This window comes from Mustela putorius, unplaced genomic scaffold (assembly GCF_011764305.1).
Source record: "Mustela putorius furo isolate JIRA1106 unplaced genomic scaffold, ASM1176430v1.1 tig00003867_pilon_pilon_pilon, whole genome shotgun sequence".
NCBI classification, from domain to species: domain Eukaryota; kingdom Metazoa; phylum Chordata; class Mammalia; order Carnivora; family Mustelidae; genus Mustela; species Mustela putorius.
This window is the reverse complement of record NW_025422019.1, coordinates 13,968,616-13,990,514: the sequence shown is the minus strand read 5'-3', so window position 1 is coordinate 13,990,514 and position 21,899 is coordinate 13,968,616. Positions and strand designations below refer to the sequence as shown.

General features: G+C 39.2%; 1 protein-coding gene across 1 annotated transcript in view; it reads left to right on the top strand.

Moving 5' to 3' along the window:
- The first annotated feature begins 10,388 nt into the window (after window positions 1–10,388).
- Window positions 10,389–21,899, top strand: part of ACTR3 (actin related protein 3) — a 59,375-nt gene continuing 47,864 nt past the window's right edge. The window contains exon 1 of the mRNA XM_004773362.3: window positions 10,389–10,710. Coding sequence (XP_004773419.1) covers window positions 10,667–10,710 — 44 coding nt within the window. The 5' untranslated portion in view covers window positions 10,389–10,666. The remainder of the gene's footprint in view (window positions 10,711–21,899) is intronic.

The window sequence follows — 21,899 nt, the reverse complement described above, 5'->3', positions numbered from 1 at the left end:
AGAGGGTTGGTAGTTTTTTTTTTTTTTTAATGAAAATACCAGGAGCACCCAACCACTAAGCAAGAAATTAGCACTTAATTGTATATCAGTTTACGATTCAATGTAAATTTAATAGATTTTGTTTTTCTTTGCCTTATATTCATTACTTCTATTTGGGTAATAAGCACTTTTTCCGCTGTGTGACTATGCCTCCTCCACTTCCTATACAGGTACTTCTTTTTGATGGAATTTGTAGGGAAGAGGTAGAGTATGTGACTCAGGCTTAGCCAACTAGCTCCAGTGAAGTGGCCAGGAAGGACACCCAATGCATACCAGCCAATGAGAGCTACTCCCAATTCCTTTGTTCAGGCCATTGAGAAAGATGTGCTCTCTGCCCCGCTGTTGATGAACTGTTAGAACATAGGCCGCTTTTGCCACTGTGTTAGTAAAGCTGCCTGAGAATGACCACAGTGGCAGGCAAAGCCAAAAAGAGAGAGGCAGATTCTGCTATTTTTGAGCTTTGCATCCAGCGACACTTGAACCCAGTTGCCTCTCGGAATTTACACTTATTTGAAATCACTCATTCTAAAGAATTTTTTTTTTTTAATTTTTGAGCTGATTTGAGTTTGGCTTCTCTAATTTACCATCGTAAGTGTCTCTACCTACTAGAAATTATGCCAAGATTTTATAACATCATTGAATTTGTTATAGTTCGCAAGAATTGTTTGAATTTTCTTTCTTTTAAAAAATATATTTTATGTATTTATTTGAGAGAGAGAGAGAACAAGCAGGGGGAGAGGCAGGCAGAGGAAGAGGGAGAATCAGGCTCACCACTGAGCTGGATCTCAGAACCCTGGCCCAAGACAGATGTCTAACCAACTGAGCCACCCAGGCACCCCAATCGTTTGGATTTTCAATATAGCTCTTATCATCTATGAACCTCTAGAGACATATTTAAGTAGAGATACACTGTACTAGTTTGTTGTGAGATCTTAAATAAGTCACTTAGTTCTGTGCTCCAGTTTACTCATTTGTTAATACCAAGACTCTCATGTACAATTATTATTCTATGAGAAAAACACTGACTTCATGTTAGAGCAGTTGACTACTATTTAAGTATCACAATTTCCTAGGCATATATGCTGTTGTGGTACATGGTGCATGTCGGGGTAGGTTGGGGTTGGGGGGAACAAGCACACGGAGAAAGTTCAATGACTTCATTTTGGATAATTCCATACAGTTAAGTAATTTATTATTTATCATATTGTTATTATTAGTTTCTTCTATAATTAGTGGACTTGTTCCAGAAATGTGAGAACTGTTACAGGTTGTCAAATCTACCAAAGGATGAAAATAAATGTGTCTCAACAAATGTATTCACAATTTAGTTTCTTCTCCTCAAACTGGAACCAAATGCAGTTTTAAATTGGAATGAGAAGCCAGGACATTTTTGAAATATGTGTTTTCAAGAGCATTGCAATGCCTGAGAGGCAAGCAGGAAAAAAAAAAAGCAATAAATATTTAAAAATCTGAGTTACTCCAAAACTAGAATCGATTTTAATAAAATAGCATAATGTGTTAAACTAAATGCAATGCACACATTGAGCCACAATGTAATTTTAGAGAACTAAGAATGTACTTCTTTTTATCTTTCATTGAAAAAATAATGAGGGTACCATTTCCTGGAGCATTTTTTTCTGTAATTGACAGGCATATATATGTGACCTCCAGTTCATCTACACCTAACAAAAGTCACTGTAACCTATAATATGTGTATGCCTTCCCTCTCAAATCTGTATTTTCTAGTTTTAGGTATTAATACTTAAATTAATGACTTGCTCCTAAACAAATTGAACTTCCTCTGACTGGGTTATCCTAAAAGCTTTCTATGGTTATGTTGTGGCATTTGCATTAGAGTTTCAGTCTGGCTAACTTCAGCAATTTTCCTCTTATCTTATTAGACTTTTTATATTACAAAATTGATGTGTATTCATTGTAACAAGACAGGAAATTCAGAGTTAAAGGAAAAAGTCAATAACCTCCCCCTTCAGTCGCATCTCCTTTTAGATTTCCATTGTTTTCTGTGCAATCTTCCATAATGTCTCTATGTTTAAACCACATATAAGTAGGTACCGTGGTCCCCTTCATCCTTGGACAATATATTCCAAGATTTCCAGTGGATTCCCAAAACCGTGGGTAATACTGGTCCCTATATATGTTTGTCCTGTATGTACATGCCTATAATCAAGTTTAATTTATAAATTAGGCACAGTCAGAGGTTAACAATAACTTCCAGTAAGACAGAACAATTATAAATATAACAACATACTGTAATGAAGGTTATGTGATTGTGGTCTCTCTCACTCTGTCTCAAGATGTCTTATTGCTCTTGTCATGATGACGTAAGATGATAAAATGCCTATGTGATGTGATGAAGTAGGCGAACGACACAAGTGTTGTGATATGGTGTTAGGCTACTATTGACCTTTGAGGCTACTTCAGGAGTGTCATCTGTTTGCAGACCGTGGCTGTCCCTAGGTGACTGAAACCACAGAAAGCAAGACTGTGGAAAGGGGAGGGTAAGGTACATATATAGTGATGAAAAAAAACCTCTTTAAAGGCCTGATATACAAAGGAAGCCATTGTAGCTTTCATTCTAAATCAACATGACTGTACATAAACTTTGTTCAAACCCAGAGCCTGATTTATGGCCTGCCATGCACGCATTGTACATCTGCTTTGTGAATGAGTAGCCTAATGGGAAACTGTCTTATCCTTGAGATATCCATCAGTGCTCCCACTGCCTGCAATGCTTTACGATAAAATTCATGATTCCTCTCTATATGTGAATCTATAAGTTGCTGAGCTTTGATAAGATGTAGAAAGTACTTAACTCTGTTAAAGACAGTTCATTCTCTGGAGCACATTCTTCCCTGTAAAGAACATGTTCCCCAGGCAGCGGTCTTCACTTGGGCTCGAATTAAACTCTCCTTACTTTTAGAGGTTCTAAAAGGTTTCTTCATTTTGTGTCATGCAGGAGGGCTTCCTTCCTTTCTCCCTTTCTTACCCCCCGCTTTTGTGCATCTTTCCAAATATTAGATCACACTACAAATCCAAGGTCACAAACTGGTGGCCTTTGGTCTAGATACAGCAAAGAAAACGTTTTGTTGGCAAAATATTGGGGAAAATTTAATATGAAAAACTGGAAGATCTGGCTCCACATGCCTACATGGCGATAATATTACTGATGCTGTATGGGCTTTCGAATTTAATATGGTCTCTCCAGTCCCTATTGATCACCCACGGCATTATCAATCAGGATGAGATTCAGCTGCATATAACTAAAAACACCCAATTATGGTGGCTTAACCACTAAGGGTTTATTTTTCTCTTATGTAAAATAAGCCTGAATGTAGGTGGTCAAGGGCTAATATGGCACTTCAGGGCCATATGGAACCTGAGCTCCTTCCATTTTTCTGCCCCATCTTCCTTAGGACATGGCTCCTGGTCTCAAGGTCAGTTAACCATTCATAGCGGCTGAAGAGCTCCAGGTACTTTATCCACGGTGTAGGCAGAAGAAAAGCAAAGGGGAAAAAATTGGTATTCTGAGTAAACTTTTTTTAAAGTTATTTTCTAGAAACTCCACTACTTCTACTTGTATCTCACTGGCCAAAACTTAATTGCACTGCCACAATCAGCTGCAAATGCAATTGAGAAATATTGCCTTTTTTGGGGCACACAGGCTCATTAGTAAAATTCAGGTATTGTTACTAAGGAGAAGACAAAATACCAGTCTCTGCTACATTGTCCTGCAGGTTATTACTGACATATGGAAGAGATTGTGAATGCCTCTTAAGACCCAAGCTCCCCTTCTTCTATGTTAGAAGAAACCTGAGATTTACCTGGTCAGAGAGGAACTTGAAGAATGTATCTCTAGGGCACCTCGGTGGTTCAGTCCTTTAAGTGTCTGCCTTCGGCTCAGGTCATGATCCCAGGGTCCTGGGATCAAGTCCCACGTTGGGCTCCTTGCTCAGCAGGTGTCTGCTTCTCCCTCTCCCTCTGCTTACTGCTCTGCTTGCTTGTGCTCTCTCTCTGTGTCAAATAGGTAAATAAAATCTTAAAAAAAAAAAAAGAATGTATTTCTAAAACTCCAAATTTTAAAAATAATTCTTCATGATCATAATCTTCTCTCCCTCCTATTATAGTACTTTTATTTTTTTAGGATTCACCAAAATGGGATTCCTAAGACTAATACATACTAATACACATAAATTAAAAAAATTGAGATCAATGGCTAACTTCGTAGGAAGTGGGGCAATTCATGTTCTCAGAACGGTGTACAATGCAAGTGCATGTACACTTATCAGCTCTGCATATTTTTCTCATTTTATCGTATTTCTTTTAAGATTGTATTTATTTATTTGAGAGAGGATGAGTGAGAGGGAGTGTGCATAAGCAGGGGGAGGGACAAAGAGAGAGGGAGAAATAGACTCCCTGCTGAGAAGGAGCCCAGCTTCATCATCCCAGGACCCTGGGATCATGACCTAAGCCCAAGGCATCCACTTAACCAACTGAACCACCCAGGTGCCTCTTTTTTCTCATTTTAAATGTTGTGAAGTGTGGGTTAAAGATGTTACCATTGTTTAATTTGTATTTCCCTTACTATCAGCAATGAAAAGCCTCTTTTTCTATGATAGTTGTCTATTTTAATTGTCTTACTCCTCTGTAGGGAGTTTATGTTAATAGCCTTTGCCAATGTTTCTGTTGGATTATTTGCACTTTAATTATTGTTTTTAACTCTTAGAATATTAACCTTTGTTATATGTAATATAAATATTTTTTTAATCTATAATTTCTAGAAAAAGCTTTAGCCAATGAAAATCCAATTGTTTATATAACCAAGTCTTTCTGTTAATAGCTATGAGTCTCTACTTAAGAAAGTCTCTCCCACTTTGAGATTATACAAATATTTTCCTAAATTTTATTCTAATATATTTAGAGTCTTATTTTTGTTCTTTAACTAATTCATTCAATTGATATTTGTTGTGCACTTGTTATCAGCCCATTCCTTTTCAGATTTTAGAGGGCATGTTTTTCTGGTTGAGATAGATAATAAGCAAATAAACCAGTATATAAAAAAGGCATTTCATTAGAAAATTAAAACATGGTGACATGGGGGAGTGAGAAAGTCTCCTTGAGAATCGGTGGTCAGAACAGGCTGTCCTGAGCAAATGAAATTTAAATGGATTCTGGAATAACTAATGATAGGACAGAAGTCCAGGGAAAAGACACAGGTAGAAACAGCCTCAGTGTGTGTGAGGAAGAGCAAGAAGGCTTATGTGGCTAACTCATGAGGGACAGGAGAAGTTGGAAAGGGAGGCAGGCACCCGGATACAATGGGCTTAGCAGACCACAATGAGGAATATGGATTTTACTCTATATTGAAGATTTATGTAGTCTATCTGCAACTTGTGTTTATATGTAATATGATGTATGTGGGAGGGGGTGAGGGAGTCTAACCTGTATTTTCTTTCCAACTGATTTATATATTAAATAAACTTCATTTTTTTGCAGTGGTGATGGAGACCAGATAGTGATAGGTCCCACAGATTCTCACCTCCTTTCAAACACTGTACAATATTATTACTATATGAAATATATTTTCAATTGAAATGAAGCATATAATGAGTATAAGATATTTTATCCCAGGGATGTAGCCATGGAGTAAAATCATTCCAGAACTTCATTTTAGAAGTTTGTGGGCAGTAGCAGTTGAGAAAGTCACTTATGAAAACTAGTTTTATTACTTTATAGTCACACAAAGCAGTTCCATCAAAAAAACAGCTCTAGTTGATCTGCCATTTTATTCACTGAACTTGAGCTCTTACACAAATGACTTTTGACCAATTCCAAAATCAAATCTAACCACAAAAGGCCAAGACCAGCCACCAAGGGAGACATTTAAGAGAATGTGCCATGGGCTCTGAAGGCAAGTCTGTAGGAGATCTTCTAAAAATATTCTGCACAATGGTAGCATGAAAAGAGTAAGCATGTAGGCCACAAGATAACCTCTGTGATGAGGAGGACACATTTTTGGATGTTTAAGTCTGTATGTCTAGGTAATAAGTAAGAGTCATTAATTTAAAATTACACCACCGTCCTCTTGATTTGTCCATATAAGATCATTCTCTAATTTATAATATCCTTTCCTAAAATTCAAGCTTTAAACAACCCCATAGGTTATTTCTGCAAATTTATAGATTAAAATAGATTAAAGAATTCATTCTCAAGTCTCTTTCTCTTTTTTTAAGATTTTATTTATTTATTTATTTGAGAGACAGAGCTTGAGTGCATGAGCCAGAAGGGCAGAAAGAAGGGAAGAGAGAATCTTAAGCTGACTCTGTATTGCACTCTGAGATTGACACAGGGCTCCATTTCACGACCCTGAGATGACAACCTGAGCCAAAACCAACAGCCAGACGCTTAACCAACTGAGCCACCCAGGAATCCCCACCCTCAAGTGTCTTGATTCTAAGTTCAGTGCTGTCTCTACACTAAGTTAGTTGACTAAGATCACACAATGGGACTAGGGAGAAGCCAAGATTCACAGCCATTTCCTCTCACCATTAGGCTGTATGGACAGCTTGACCATTTATCTATCTGCCCTTAATCAATATTCTTTGTGGATTTGATTGGTCTGCTAATTTGCAAATAGTCATCCTTGCAGCAAGTACTTATGTTGATTTAAAAGCAACAACATCATGTAGATCCTGGGTGGCTCAGTGGGTTAAAGCCTCTGTCTTTGGCTCAGGTCATGATCCCAGGGTCCTGGGATCAAGTTCTGCATCGACTCTCTGCTTAGCAGGGAGCCAGCTTCCTCTTCTCTCTCTGCCTGCCTCTCTGACTACTTTTGATCTGTCAAATAAATAAAATCTTTAAAAAAATAATAACATTTCTCATTTTAACATAATGGAGATTGAGTGATACGTGAGTTTCTTGGACATTTAAGATCCAGAAACGTTTGCTAAATTGGCCTTAAAACACAAATAACTTAGGAAATCTCACAGTAACTGGTTAACTAGTATATCAGTCAAAATTAAACAATGCTGTGGCATTACAACTAAAGAGCCCTGAAAAGAGCTGGGCTTTGGTCCGGGTCCTGTTCCCTAGTTTCTCTGAGATACTGGGAAAGTCACTTAAATTCTGTTGTCCTCTGTATCACTTAGTATTCTTAAATTTGATGTAAGCAATGAAAGCTGATTACTACCAATTTAAGCAAAAGGGGCTTTCTTGGAAAGATATTACAAGACTCACAAATGCTTGAAATGTTGGGTACCGGGCTTAGAAAGTGACAAGTTGATCTGAACTAAAAGGAAATTGGGGTGCTATTAGGGATGAATGGGTATGGGGCAAACAAACCCCACCCATCCACCACTGCTTTCCTTTTCTTGTCTAAGGATGATCTCTGTGAGCCCTTCTAGCTCCGACATCCTCTGCTTCTCTGTATTTGGAGGAGGAAGGGCACATATGCAAATAGGGTGGTCAGATGCACTCTCGCTAGATGTGCATCTGAAGGCTGCATGACGCTGAGGAAGGCTGAACCACAGCAACACTCCAGAGGCTCACCAATTCTGGCACTAGGAAGTAGGAAGTAGGAGGGGTCTTAAGCAAGCAAAGTGTTTTTGGGTAGACAAATTATGAGGAACAAGCATAAATAGTGAGTGTTAGAAGCTTCCAAAGGTTTCTAACAGTTGCATCTTTTACAAAGAGCAGACTTGACTCCATGAAAGAGACTATCCTAGAAGCTTCCCTTATGCTGATGAGATACAGTATCTAGCACTGACCTGAGCTGCATATTTGAATACAATCTCTATGTAAATGTTGAAGAGCTTCCCAGATCAAAAGTTGAAAACTTTTCAAACAGTTGAAAACTGGTAGCCTGCAGGTCAGATATAGCCTGCAGAGAATTAGTTACCAACAGATAAAAAATATAGATTATCCCCCCACAAAGGGAAGTTTGGGCAACACTGCGTCTACATCTCTGTGGAGCAAGTTTTCTACTGCCTTTGGTGGGGATGTGGACTCTCCATATCACCAAACCTCCTCAGGGTCCTCTTTATACATAATGCACCTGTTTGGACCCTGGGAGCATTCCAGTTCCTGACCCTTGATGTAACTATTTCTGTGACAAACCACACATGGCCTGTATGTGAGCAGCCATCTTGAGGATCCACCAGTGTGGGTTTCCCTGATGGACCTGTTTAAGTTCCTAACCTCTGTTCTCAGGACCCATTTGGTAAGATCCTTTGCTCCTGACTTACTACTGGTATTGCTGGAAACAACTGTTTACCCCAACCAACCCACATTTCCCTTTTCTGACACAGCTGATCTTCAGGTATCTTTTCTCAAAGATGAAATGACCTTAAATGACCTTAAATATCTGCTGTTGTGAAAGGCAGCAAAGAATCCTCACTTAGTGTCTTCTAAAATGTAGGGAGAAAAGCAACTATGCATCTGAACAGAGAACCGCTTCTGCATGACTTCTTGGAAGACAATCACTGAGGAAAGCCTCCCCAGAGGATTATTTATCTGTTTTCTGTGAGTAGCTGTGGATGTGCTGGGCACTAGTTGGTGATGATGATTTCTCTAAGTTGTCTCTCTGCATGTTTGGTCCCATCTGGATGTTACTGCTCACATAATTCCTATCCCTGGTTTATAGCACACAATGTATTATAAGACCATTCACTTCCATCTTTAATTTGTGGGGTCCATTCTCTACCAAGCAGCCACCTTTTCTTGCTTAAATCTCTTTGATGGCTTCCAGGCTGCTTTTAGAAGTCTACAAATCCTTGTATTTTGATTCTTCTTATCTCCCTGGCTCAATCTCCCATTGCAACTTCCCTGACTCACTTCACTTTGACCATTTGGGTCTTCTTTGAATTGGTGAAAGGATCCAAGCTCTTTCCCACCTCAGGTCCTTGACTTGCCATTTCCTGTTCTGGAGGGCTCCCCTTCCTCCTCACCCTTTTCCCTATCTCCTGCCTCATCTTTAAAATGTCACTTTGTCAGAGAAGCCTTCCCTATATTCCACTTCCCTCCCATTCTCCCACCCTTAATTTTCATTTCTCATAGCCCCCTGCTCTCTGGTATTGCTTTTAACACAATTTATGTTTTCCCACTAAACTGTGAACTCTTGAGATAAGGACCTTATCTATTTTGTGCCCAATGACTACTCAGGAGCAGTAGGGTCCCTGCCATAATTGAGTAGGTGAGCAATACTTACCTGTCAGATAGGTGAAAAGCCCACTTTCCATCTCGCAGCCCAGTCTAACAACTTACTTTTAACTTCTGTTGTGAATAAGACATCCCTTCTTAGGGAAAATATTTTTTATTTCAGCTACATAAGCAAATTGATGATTTACCGGAAGATAAATCGGGTGGAAAGCTGTTAAACTTCTAGGTTCCCCAGGTGGGGTCCCACGCCATCACCCGAGAACTTGTTGGAAATGCACATTACCAGGCCCTTCTCCGGACCGCCTAAACAGGAAACTCCAGGCATGTGGCCCAGCAATCTGTTTCAGCAAGCCTTCCAGGTAACTCTGATGCACATTTAAGTTTGAAAACCATTGTTCTAGGCTTTCCAGTTTTTAACCTTTTTTTCCTAATTTTTTTGGTATAATCCTGCTGGTAAAACAGTAAAAGCCTGAACTATTGCAGAGGTTATCTTTGCCGTCATCCAAAAGCCTTGAATAACGGACCGTTCGTTTATAGAGAACATTATGTAGAACGCACTCCGAGGAGGTTTGTCTTCCTCGTGGGTACAGGCCTGCCCCTGGGGTGGCCTACAATCTAGACAATGTTGTAACACTTGTCCTGTGCAATGTAACAATGCACAGGTGTAAATGACTAAAAACTCCGCACGCAGGCAGAAGGGATACGGAGCAAGCCTTTGATTACCCATCCCACCCGAGTGCTCACCCTCGGTCTGATATCGCTCATTTCCACCCAGAAAAGCGGACTCTCCAAGTTACAAGAAGGTTGTGTGTAGAACGTTTTCTATTAAGCCAGTTTTCCCCGGGGAAATGGAGAAGATATTCGCGGCTGGGGGTTGCAGTTCCTCCATCCTAGCACATTAGTAATTGAAACTAAAGAACCCTTCCAGCTTCAGGAGAATCAGAGGCTCCGGCCGACTTCCCCGCCCCTACCCTCTGGGAAAACCCGAAGTGGACTTCATTAACGTCGGGACGTGAGCGGCAGCGGGCGGCAGCACGTCACTGCGCATGCTCTCTCGCCCCTCCCGCTCGGAGCCGGAAGGGGGAGCGCTCGCGGCCTGGGCCTGGCCTGGCCGGGGCGGCGGCACCGGCGGCCATCTTGGCTTCCCGGGGCAAGGCGGCGTGGGGGGAAGAAGTTGTAGGGTGGGGGCAGGAGGGAGGAGGAGGGGAGAGAGGGGGAGGAGGCCGCGGCGGGGCAGGGCGGGGACTGTCTGCCCGCCTGGGTTGCGGAAGTGGTAGCCGCTGACCGAGCCTGCTGCTTTCTCGCTACTGCTTCGGCTTCCCGGCTCCCCCCCCGGACGGAGACGGCGGCCCGGCTGTGGATGGTCAGATAGCTCCGATCTCCTGCCGCCAATCCCTGGCCCCAATCAGCACGGAGCAGACGGCGGCAGCGGCAGTAGCAGGCGAGGAGGAAGATGGCGGGACGGCTGCCGGCCTGTGTGGTGGACTGTGGCACGGGGTAAGGGGGCTGACGGGCGGGGGAGGGGGTGGGGAAACTGAAGCGGAGGTGGGAAAATGGCGGGGGTGGGTGGAGGTCGGCAGATGTGTGCTGCGGCAAGGTGGTGCCGCCGGCCGTGTCAATCTTAGCCGCGCCGTGTTGCCAGGGGTGGGGCCCGGAGCCAGGGCCTCCCTTGTTGCCTGGCTTCACCCGCTGGGACCGGGGCGGGGGCGCGGGGCCGAGAAACCCCTTGGGAGCGGCTTGCTCCGTGCGACCCCTCCCAGCCCTTCCCCCATCGCGGTGGGCAGCGCCGCCCAAGGAGACGTGGGGCCGGTCGCCCCTCCAGGGCCCGCGGTGCGGTCGGGGTGGTCTCAGACCCCGTGCACCCGGCTCTCCTTTGCCTCCATGTCCCTTCCTGCCCGTGGATTTGGGGACCGAGTGGATCCAGCGCGGGGACAGCCGGCAGAGGAGCGAGAAAAGAGAAGCACTCCTTGTAGGTTTTGCAAGATTGCTGTGACAACACTCTGCCCAGGGGTGTGGGTGGGGAAAGGGAAGAATCAGACTCTGAAAATGGGAACCTAGGTCGGGGCTTTTATTTGACCACCCACCTCCTCTCCTATTCCGACTCCGGTCTTTCCCATCTCCTACTGCGCCTATACCGGTGGACCAAGTCACATTTTAATTTGAGAGAGAAAGATGTCATGTGTTACTTCTCTTGCCTCAAAAAAGTCCCCCAGTGAGCAAGCGCGCTGCAACTTCCTTAGTTTTGTCAAAGCCGCTTCCTGCTTTCAGTCTTTTATACCCTTATAAGGTAGTTTTTCGCTTCCAACCTGAACACATCTTATTAGAACTTTCAAAATTAAGCGTATTCCAAACATTGAATTACAGGTGCCAGTTACCAGTTTATGTGAACTTAAAAATATATATGCATTGATGTTTCGTGGGGCGGGAGGACGGGAAGCACTAAAGAAAATAGGTTGTGTGCGTTCGTTTTGTGAAGGTATCTCAAAATCGAGAAGGAAGGTGTAGAGCTCTAAAGGGGCATGGTTGCTTTTCATGGAGTTACCAGATCTGTAGGATAGCCTTTTTAACTGTAGACTGCCGTTAAAGTGCATAAACACGCATTTTAGAGTTTTGGCACACTTTGTATTTTCATTAGAAATACTGTCTATATTTTAATGTGGAATGACTTCTTAATGTTGCAGTGTTGGGAGTGTGTGTCCTGTGCCGATATATGGTTATATTTCTAATTCCCAAAATAATCCAGTGGGCGGGGGGTTATGAGAGGTAGAGTATTAGCGAAGTTTCCCTCCTTTCATTATTCACCAGACTTTTGTTGTTTAAGGTATTGTATACACAGACGCCTCATTCGGTTTGTTCTCTGTAAAACAGCTCTAGCTCTAGTCTTCATGCTCTGAACTTTGGTAGTGTGCCTTTCCAAAATCCCAGCCGTGCATGAGGAAACACCGATTTATTAGCTTTTCCTTTGGGAAACAAGAGCCTACTTTAGCCTTGGAACTTCTAAATGTATTGTTTTGATGGACAGCTTATTAAATATTTTTTAAATCCTGTCTAATGTTCTTGAGCCTATATATATATATTTTTTTTTTCTTTTTTTTCCTCCTCAAATTGGTGAGTAGTTTCATGCTTAGGGTCAGTTTTAAAATTAGATTAGTCCGAGTGAGAAGGAATTTTCAGGTGTGTTTTGTTAAAGTGAAAAATACTGCTACATAATTAATAATTTATGCTTTAGAAATTATTGGGTTGTTAATAAAATTAGTGTAGATAATTGTAGTCCTAACAACTAACATGGTAACAAGTAAGATGTTACTTTTTCTCACTGTTTTTCCCCTTTCGAAATCAGTTCTGGTTATTTTTGCGTTAGTATACTAGGTATTTCATTGAGGTTAACTGTCCTTAAGTGACCTCCTTCTGATAGGGCAACCCTGAATTTGAAACACATGCTGAGTGACCAGGAGATGTGAGAGGGGTTCAGTCCATACTTAGGGTTATTTTTGTGTTAATATTTCAGTTATTACTACCTTATTACATTTTACTTGAATGCATTAATTTTACCTCACAAGGTGAGGTAGTTAACTGGACACTCATGATTTAAATGGAACTAATTAGGATTCCCCATTGCCTTTCACCTTTTTTTTTAACCATCTGTCAGAGCTCCATTTATTTTGGTCTTCAAAAGGTTTTTGGTCTTTTGTGTTGCCTATTAATGCAACTCCTGGAAAGTCACACCTGCAGCTTTATTAGCACGAAGTGGATAGCTCTTTGAAATTGGGACTGTGATAAGCATATTTAAGTAAGGCCTTCACGGGGAGTTTTATGTTCCAGAGCACTGTGGTCCCCAGATGCAAATTGTGTGCCTGTAATTTGTGCTTTAGAGAATGCTTCATCTATTTGGTCTATAATTACAATTACCCACTTAACATAAGTGAAAAAATTAAAAAAATAAGTGAAAAGTTATAACCTGAATCTGGTTGCTTGTTCCATTTCATCATATAAGTTAGGAAAAAGATGACTGGAAAAAGTGGCCATCTATGAAACTTAGTGTTCACCAATAAGAAAAGCTATTTAAGAGTTAGGAAACACGCAGTTTAAACCCCAGACCAAAGTTAGAGATTCTTCAGCAAAGATCCTTTATCTCCACATAAGATAAAGAATCACCTAAGCTGAGATCATAAAAAAAAAAAACTCCTTTGGAAAATTATTTAGAAATAATTGTTTCTTTCATATTGATGTCATCTCTGCACACTTTCTTGGTCTGCGTTGGAATAGTGCTGTAGGAAAAATACTTGTGTAGAGATTTTCATTGATAGAACTGGTTGCTTAAGAACTAAATTACAGAACTATCAGTTGTGAGGGAAACTTTTTTTTCAAAAGCATTTTTATGAAATTGTAACACTTGCAAAGTTTAAGAGGATCTTAAGTTATTTTTTGTATGTTTTCACTCACTTCTTCAACATTCAAGCCAAATAAAGGAACTCCTTATATACTTGTTTTAACGCTATAGCTCAATTATAGAGCTCTGCATTGTCAAATTTCCTTTTCCCCTTTATGTCTCTCTCTCTCTTTAAAAGTTTTTATGTATTTATTGTACAGAGAGAGACACAGTGAGAGAGGGAACACAAGCAGGGGGTAGTGAGAGAGGGAGATGTGGCATCTGGTCAAGCAGACAGCCCGATGTGGGGCTCGAACCCAGGACCCTGGAATCATGACCTGAGCTGAAGGCAGACACTTAACCAGCTGAGCCACCCAGGTGCCCCATGTCTCTTTTTTGTATCTGATCAGTACTGCTGTGGTAAATTTCCATTATGATAGCAGAGGTTAATATGGCCCTGCTGGAGAGCTATATATTGGTATCTAGATATATTCAGATTTATAATGAGTTCAGGAATTTCTGTAATTGACATAAGCTTCCTAGTATAATTTTAAAATGTAAGCATAAATATTTTGTTTAGAGTCAATGGATGAGGAGCTTATATAATTCATACTGTGGCCACATTCTAGCAATTAGTACAAATAGGATGATCTTCTTTGAGAACCAGTGGGGAAGAGAGAGTGGGTGGGGAAAAACAGTGGGAAGTTCATGTTAACTATGTGAATTCTGTACATAATATTTAAAAACAACACTATTTCTCCAGCTATCTTCAAGGGCAGAAACATTTACAGTATCTTCTTGTTACCAAAAAACGCAGAAATTCTTTTTTTTAAATTAAATTTATTTATTTTCAGCATAACAGTATTCATTTTTTCACTACACCCAGTGCTCCATGCAATCCGTGCCTTCAATAAAAAACACAGAAATTCTGGGCGCCTGGGTGGCTCAGTGGTTAAGCCGCTGCCTTCGGCTAAGGTCATGATCTCAGGGTCCTGGGATCGAGTCCCACATCGGGCTCTCTGCTCAGCAGGGAGCCTGCTTCCTCCTCTCTCTCTCTGCCTGCCTCTCTGCCTACTTGTGATCTCTCTCTGTCAAATAAATAAATAAAATCTTTAAAAAAATATATAAAAAAAAAACAACACAGAAATTCTTATTCTTTCAGGGGTCATGTTTTGTATGCCCTTTGAAGTAATTGTAACAGGCTCCTGTTGAGAAGTCACTTTTTTTTTTCTTTTTTTTGGAGCATTTAAAAAAATATTTAAATTTAATTAGCCAAGGTATAGTACATCATTAGTTTTTAATATTATTTTCAATTATTCATTAGTTTAATATGATACCCAGTGAGGGTTACAGAAAGGGAGGTTGGTCGGGGGATGGGGTAAATGGGTGATGGGAATGAAAGAGAAGTCACTTTCTTACTTAGACTTACCTAAAATCTTTCTCCTTTCCTTCCCCACCAGTCTCTTTCCCTGCATGCACATTCTGTGTTGAAATACAGACTTTGGGTTGTGTATATATATTTTATCTAATGAACTTTCCAGCCTAATTGTAAGACATAGTTCAGAAATTTATTTTTAAGCACAGAATGGGAAGCTCCACTATGGAGCACTACGGAGGACATGCTGGCCAGGATTTATATTTATCTTGTTAGTTTTGTGACAGTCATTTTTACCTCATTTTACAAATGAGCAAACAGGATTGGAGAAATATAAATTACTTTATTAGTGGCATGTAGTTAGCAGCTGGTAAGAGTTGCTATTTGAACTTAAGCTTTTCTGTATTGAAGCCCTGTGTTCTTTCTGTTACACTGTGGGGATTCCTGAGCCCTTATCAGAATTATGTACGTTTCTTTGTTTTTATTAGTAAGGCTAATTCTCTTCTTGTTTAAAATATTATTATAAATCTTAGCCTTATGCATTAGATTTAATGAATTAGAGAATTCTTGTGGAAATCTTTCAGATTTTTATTTATATTAGTATATATGTATATCTATCATATATATAATTATATGTATGTAAAAGATATATATATATAGTATATGTGAATTCCTAGCTTACTTCCATGTTACTTTGCTTACGTTGAAATTCTGGAAAAAATTTACTCTGCGTTTTATCAGGAAATACTAACAGCTGATATTTATTAAGAATTACATGTCAGACCCAGTGCTTTATATCATCTCATTTACTTTTCACATCAACCTAAGAATTATCTCTGTTTTAAAGCAGAAAAAATTAGGGTTTAAAGAGGTTAAACTATTTGCCCAAGGTATTGTAGCAAATAAATGTGATATAGTCCCTACTCTATATAATAGTCTCCTTACATAGAGGATGAGCCTTTAACAGTAATGAATCATTTAGATATTTTTTTGAGAAAATTCATTTATGATGTTGTAAAGGCATAAAGCAGTGTTAGTAACTTAAGGATTAGTTGCACAGGTAGAAGAAGTGGTATTGCCAAATCAAGGCTAACTATAGATTTGGCAGCAGGTCAGACACTCTTGGAATTGTAATGAAAATGTATAATACAGTCTGATTTCAAGAATCTTAATGAGAGGGGCGCCTGGGTGGCTCAGTGGGTTAAGCCGCTGCCTTCGGCTCAGGTCATGATCTCAGGGTCCTGGGATCGAGTCCCGCATTGGGCTCTCTGCTCAGCAGGGAGCCTGCTTCCTCCTCTCTCTCTGCCTGCCTCTCTGCCTACTTGTAATCTCTCTCTGTCAAATAAATAAATAAATCTTTAAAAAAAAAAAAAAGAATCTTAATGAGATAAGAGCTAAAAATTATTTTAAAAAATTAGGATGATAAAAAATTGCACTTTATCAAGTGTTAAGATATTTACTTTTGTGATAGTAATAGCTGCTCTATAGGTTGTATGAGAGATTATTGTGGTCAGGAAGAGTCAAGGAAGTTGCAGTGAAGGTAGGATGTATGCTCTCCTTTTACGGATTTGGACAGATACAGGAAAAGGAAGTTCATATGCAGCAGAGAGTAGCTGCTTTTTGTATTTAGCCCTGTTAGCATACATTGCACCACCCTCTTCCGTTGGAATTGAGGATCATGTAATAATGCAAATCTAGATTACATACTGTGAAGGGTAATTAACATTTATTGAGCACTTACTGTACCAGGTTTTCATTGTGTGTCAGCAGAACTTTGATTCAAAATATTTTTACTTGATAGGAAATAAAAATCCTTTACAAGAGGAGTTAAATGTTGTAAATAGGGCTTTTAGAATATTTGCAGAATGAAATGCAGTTGAATTGGATGTAGATTAGGTATTTGGGATGAAGTTATGGAACTTGATACATAATATGAACTCACATGTTTGTTGAATGAACAAGCAAATGAATGAAGGAACAAGAATTAGGGTATGGTTTAAAAAAACTACCTGGGAAACACCCCATACCCAGTGACTCAGAATCTCAGGGCTTGGACCTAGGAATATAAATTTAGATGATCTTCCTAGAAAATTTTTAAGCAGTCCTCTCAGCACCAGCTTTGCAGAAATTCTGAAATAGGATATTGGCAGTAGGGGTAGAGCAGAAGAGATAGATTTGGGAAACATTGCTTTTTTTGTTTGTTTGTTTGTACTTCTGCAGTTATATTGTTTTGTATTATGGTTAGCGAGGGCTTTGTAGTCATAGCTGTTTTTGAGTTCAAGCTTTTCTAGCTGTATGACTTTGTACGCTTCAGACTCTGCATGTCGCATGTTTCCCATATTTAATTTGGAGATCATAGTATCTACCTTTTGAGTGGGGTTTTTTCATTTGTTTCTTTTTTTCTTTAAAGATTTTACTTATTGGGCGCCTGGGTGGCTCAGTGGGTTAAGCCGCTGCCTTCGGCTCAGGTCATGATCGAGTCCCGCATCGGGCTCTCTGCTCAGCAGGGAGCCTCCTTCTTCCTCTCTCTCTGCCTGCCTCTCTGCCTACTTGTGATCTCTCTCTGTCGAATAAATAAATAAAATCTTTAAAAAAAAAAAGATTTTACTTATTTATTTGACAGAGACAGACAATACCGAGAGAAAGCACAAGCAGGGAGAGGCTGAGGGAGGAAAGAAGTAGGCTTCTTGCTGAGCTGGGAGCCCTCTGGGGGCTCCATCCCAGGACCCTGGGATCATGCATGACCTGAGGAGAAGGCAGATGCTTAAGGACTGAGCCACCCAGGCGCCCGTTTCTTGTTTTTTGAGATAATGCATGAAAATGGTTAGTCACAGTGCTTGACACATAGTAAAAACTTGATACATCATAATTATTATAGTTATCAATTAGCTCTTTTTTATTGAATTGTTATTTTTTAAGGAAAGGAACACTGTGTCTTATGGGTATTTTTCTTCTGCAGTGCTTGGCTTAACAGTTCTTTGCACACAATGTTTTTGCTGTTTGGAGAGATGAAGGTATAGCTAGGGCTTGACAGTTGATTGTGGTGGATTGTAGTCATCAATGAAGATGTCAGGATTTTGAGTTTGAGCGGGACAGTTAAGGGAGTTAGTTTTAAGAAGCTGAGTGAAATTGTTATTTGTTACTGAATTTGGATGACGATCATAATTGGAAATATTCTAAAGGAAGTTAAAAATACAGGAACTTCAGGAATGAAGATAGAGATGTGGCAATCATCATTGTGATTTATAAGCTGAAGCTAATAAAATAATAGCAAGAAGATTGAATATTAATGCTCCTTCTTTTGAAAATCTTCCATATGTAATCTGGCTTCTTGAGCATAACAGTGAGAAGAATGAGTGAGCATATATGGCTTGAAATGATGAGTGATCAGCTGTGCTGACAGCTGGTCTTTTGCTTCATCCTTTTGCTTTACATCTTTTTTTTTTTTTTTTAAAGATTTTATTTATTTGTCAGAGAGAGCGTGTGAGCAAGCACAGGCAGACAGAGTGGCAGGCAGAGTCAGAGGGAGAAGCAGGCTCCCTGCCGAGCAAGGAGCCGGATGTGGGATGTAGGACTTGATGCTGAGATCATGACCTGAACCAAAGGCAGCTGCTTACCCAGCTGAGCCATCCTGGCGTCCCTTGCTTTACATCTTTAAAGCAGAATCTTTTTAGGAGATTTTAGCTCAGCATAGGGGTAAATTTCCCTCCACAGTGTTCCTCCTTATCCAATGTGCTTTCCCACCTCCAGCAGGTCAAAACAGCTGAATGATTGGAGTAGGGGCAGGAGTTTGGAATGGTTAAAATGTAGCTTCAAGCAGTATGTTTTCTGAAACAAAATTCCTGTATTATAAAGGCATTTGAATGCTTGTCTGTAATTCTCTTGGAACTTGCAGGCTCTTTTATGACATTACTGATTTGTAATAGCCACTGGCATAGAGGCAAGAGCAAAGCAGTTAAGTAATAATAACACTATATTAACATGCTTTATAGTTTACCAAGCACTTATAAATTCATGAATTATTAAGTAACAGCACAAGATAAGGTGGTATTATTGGATTAATGTTTAAATTTGGTTCTCCAAAATATGATAGTGACTGATATTACTTTGTGTGCTGGTGGTTTTATTATCTTTATATGGACCTTTATATTATACAATAAATATATGAAAGATACATCCATAATGGATTAATACCAGAACAAAAAAGACAAATAGTATTTTAATTTTTCCAAAGGATCATTCCTGTAATTTTATTTTCTTTGAAGATTTTTTTTCAAAACTTTTCAAAACTGTTGCCTTAAACTCAGGTCTTTCTTACATACTCTTTATAACCAGTAAAGGGACAGCCTTGAATTTGTGTGGCCTGATATATTTTCCTTTCTAACTCCTCTCTACGTCTAACACATCCTTGCAAAAATATTTTATCTGATCTGATGCTGAATGTTACATCTTTAAATATTCTCTCCTTTAAGTCATCTTGCCCATTGTGAAAATGCAATTCCCTTGATAAGGGTGTCTTTAAGACTTTTTCAGTTACAGTACTTAGTGTGAATGAGGGATTACTACAAGGAAATTGAAAGTCTTAAGATGGGGAATTAGGGTGCAAAAGACCTTACAGTTTAGGGTTGGTTTTGGAACTATGTAAAATTACTATGTTTTTAGTATTGGTTTGTGATAAAACTCTTATTTTTTGCTTACTTAAAGTCTTAGAGCTTAGTATAAGTTTGATGTGTTTTTCTTGAAGCATTTTTAACTTCAGTTATTTCGGGGCTACAAAATAGCATTTAATGTGTATTTGTGAAACTTTAGTGAATTAAGGGAAGTGCCTAAATGACTTACATAGAGTTATGGAGATCGAAAAGACTTTGAGAAATAATTTAACTTGCTCTTTATTTATAAATGAGACAGAGGTCCAGAGTTGAGAAATGTGTTTTAGGATTGCTCCTAGTAATCATTTGATAGCGTTGTTGAGTTCAATTTTCTTAAGAGTTTTTGAGGTACAGTGGTTGAAGTTTCTTCTTGCCAGTTGAAATAACAGTGTATTTTTTTTAATGGTTAAAGTAGTTTTGTTGAAGCCTGATTCAGTACATTCTTCAGAAATCTTTTAAGTGTTTTTATTGTAATACAGATGCATAGTAGATGGCACAGATGCAAAACTAATTTTGTTTCCCGTCATAACATTTTAACACAATTCAGAAATTATTCATAAAATGAATGCCTTCTTTTTTAAAGATTTTTTTATTTATTTGTTTGACAGATAGAGATCACAGGTAGGCAGAGAGAGAGAGAGAGAGAGAGAGAGGAGGAAGCAAGTTCCCTGCTGAGCAGAGAGCCCGATGTGGGGCTCAATCCCAGGACCCTGGGACCATGACCCGAGACGAAGGCAGAGGCTTTAACCCACTGAGCCACCCAGGCGCCCCAAATGAATGCCTTTTTTTAAGGAAATATGCTTTTTTATTGTTTCAGGCATTTAAATTTTAGAAGTACTTAATTTAGTTTTTGGTTATCACTTATTTTAAAGACATTACGTGGGATGTGTACAGATCAGCCTTTCAAAGTCCTTTAGGAATTACATTTTTGAGATAATTCTGCATAACCTTTTCAGAAGCTCTATGATGTGTAGGTGATATAATAACTATTTTAAAGATGAGGAAACTGAGGTATAGAGAATTAAGTAACTTGCTCAATTAAATTGTAGCTACAGTTAAGTATTAGATCTAGCATTGAGACTTCAGGCAGTCTGGTTCCAGAACCCACTGTTAATACTGGGTTCGGTTGGGATATATTCAGTATCAGTGGTTAAATTGTTAACCAAGTCTTTGAAGAGTATTAAAATTTAAACATACTTTTTTTTAACAAAATATATTTTTAGGGGTGCCTGGGTGGCTCAGTGGGTTAAGCCTCTGCCTTCGGCTCAGATCATGATCTCTGGGTCCTGGGAACGAGTTCCGCATCGGGCTCTCTGCTTGGCAGGGAGCCTGCTTCCTCCCCTCCCTCCCTCTGTCTGCTTGTCTCTCTGCCTACTTGTGATCTCTCCCTGTCAAATAAATAAACAAAATCTTAAAAAAATTTTTTTAGAACTGTTAGTTTTTAGTACAAATATGAGATATGTAGGAAAGTCTTAGTGACTAATTCATTGATTTGATTAACCCAAAACACAAGCAAGTTAATTGACATAGAATTGTTTATTAACTGTGTGAATATTGTAAGGACAGACATTGTATGAAACATGATAAAGCTGACGGTTACTGGTCAATTCAAGATAGCTCACTTAAGGAAATGTTTAATTACATATAACTTCAGAATAAAGGTATACATATTTCTGAAGATACAGTTTGAATAATTGATTCATTACAAAGTTATTTCTCTCATTAATGCCTGCATTAAAAAAAAACAAACCCAAAAATGAAAGTTAAATTTAAGAATAAGGATTTAAGATTGTAGGATTACAAAAAAGAAACTTCTTTTATTAGACTCAGAATACTTAATATTAGGTATTTGATCTGAAAGTAGTAAATATATAGATTAAGAGAAACACATGGGGTACCAGAAAGTAGCCCCCCCCAAATAGAATTAAAGAGATTGTTAATCTATGGAGTTTAGGATGAATTTTGATACATTTCATCTAAAAAGTACACAGTTGTAGTAGAAGCTTATGTTTCCTTTTTGAAAGTATTTATTTTAAAATTTTGCTTCATATTAATCAAAAGGATAGTGGTAACAAAGCAAAGGAAACCTATTTGGGCTTGGCTTTTTTCTTTTCTTGATTAATTTGTTATTCAGATAATAGACTAGTTGAGAATTTTATTGCTTCCAAAATACATTTTGAAGGGACCTGCTTTGCTTGTTTCAAGCAGCCTTGTCAGGATTTGAAAGTAAAACAAAACTTTTTTATTTTTAGTAGTGAAGCAGGATTTAAATTGATAGGAAGATTCTGAGAAG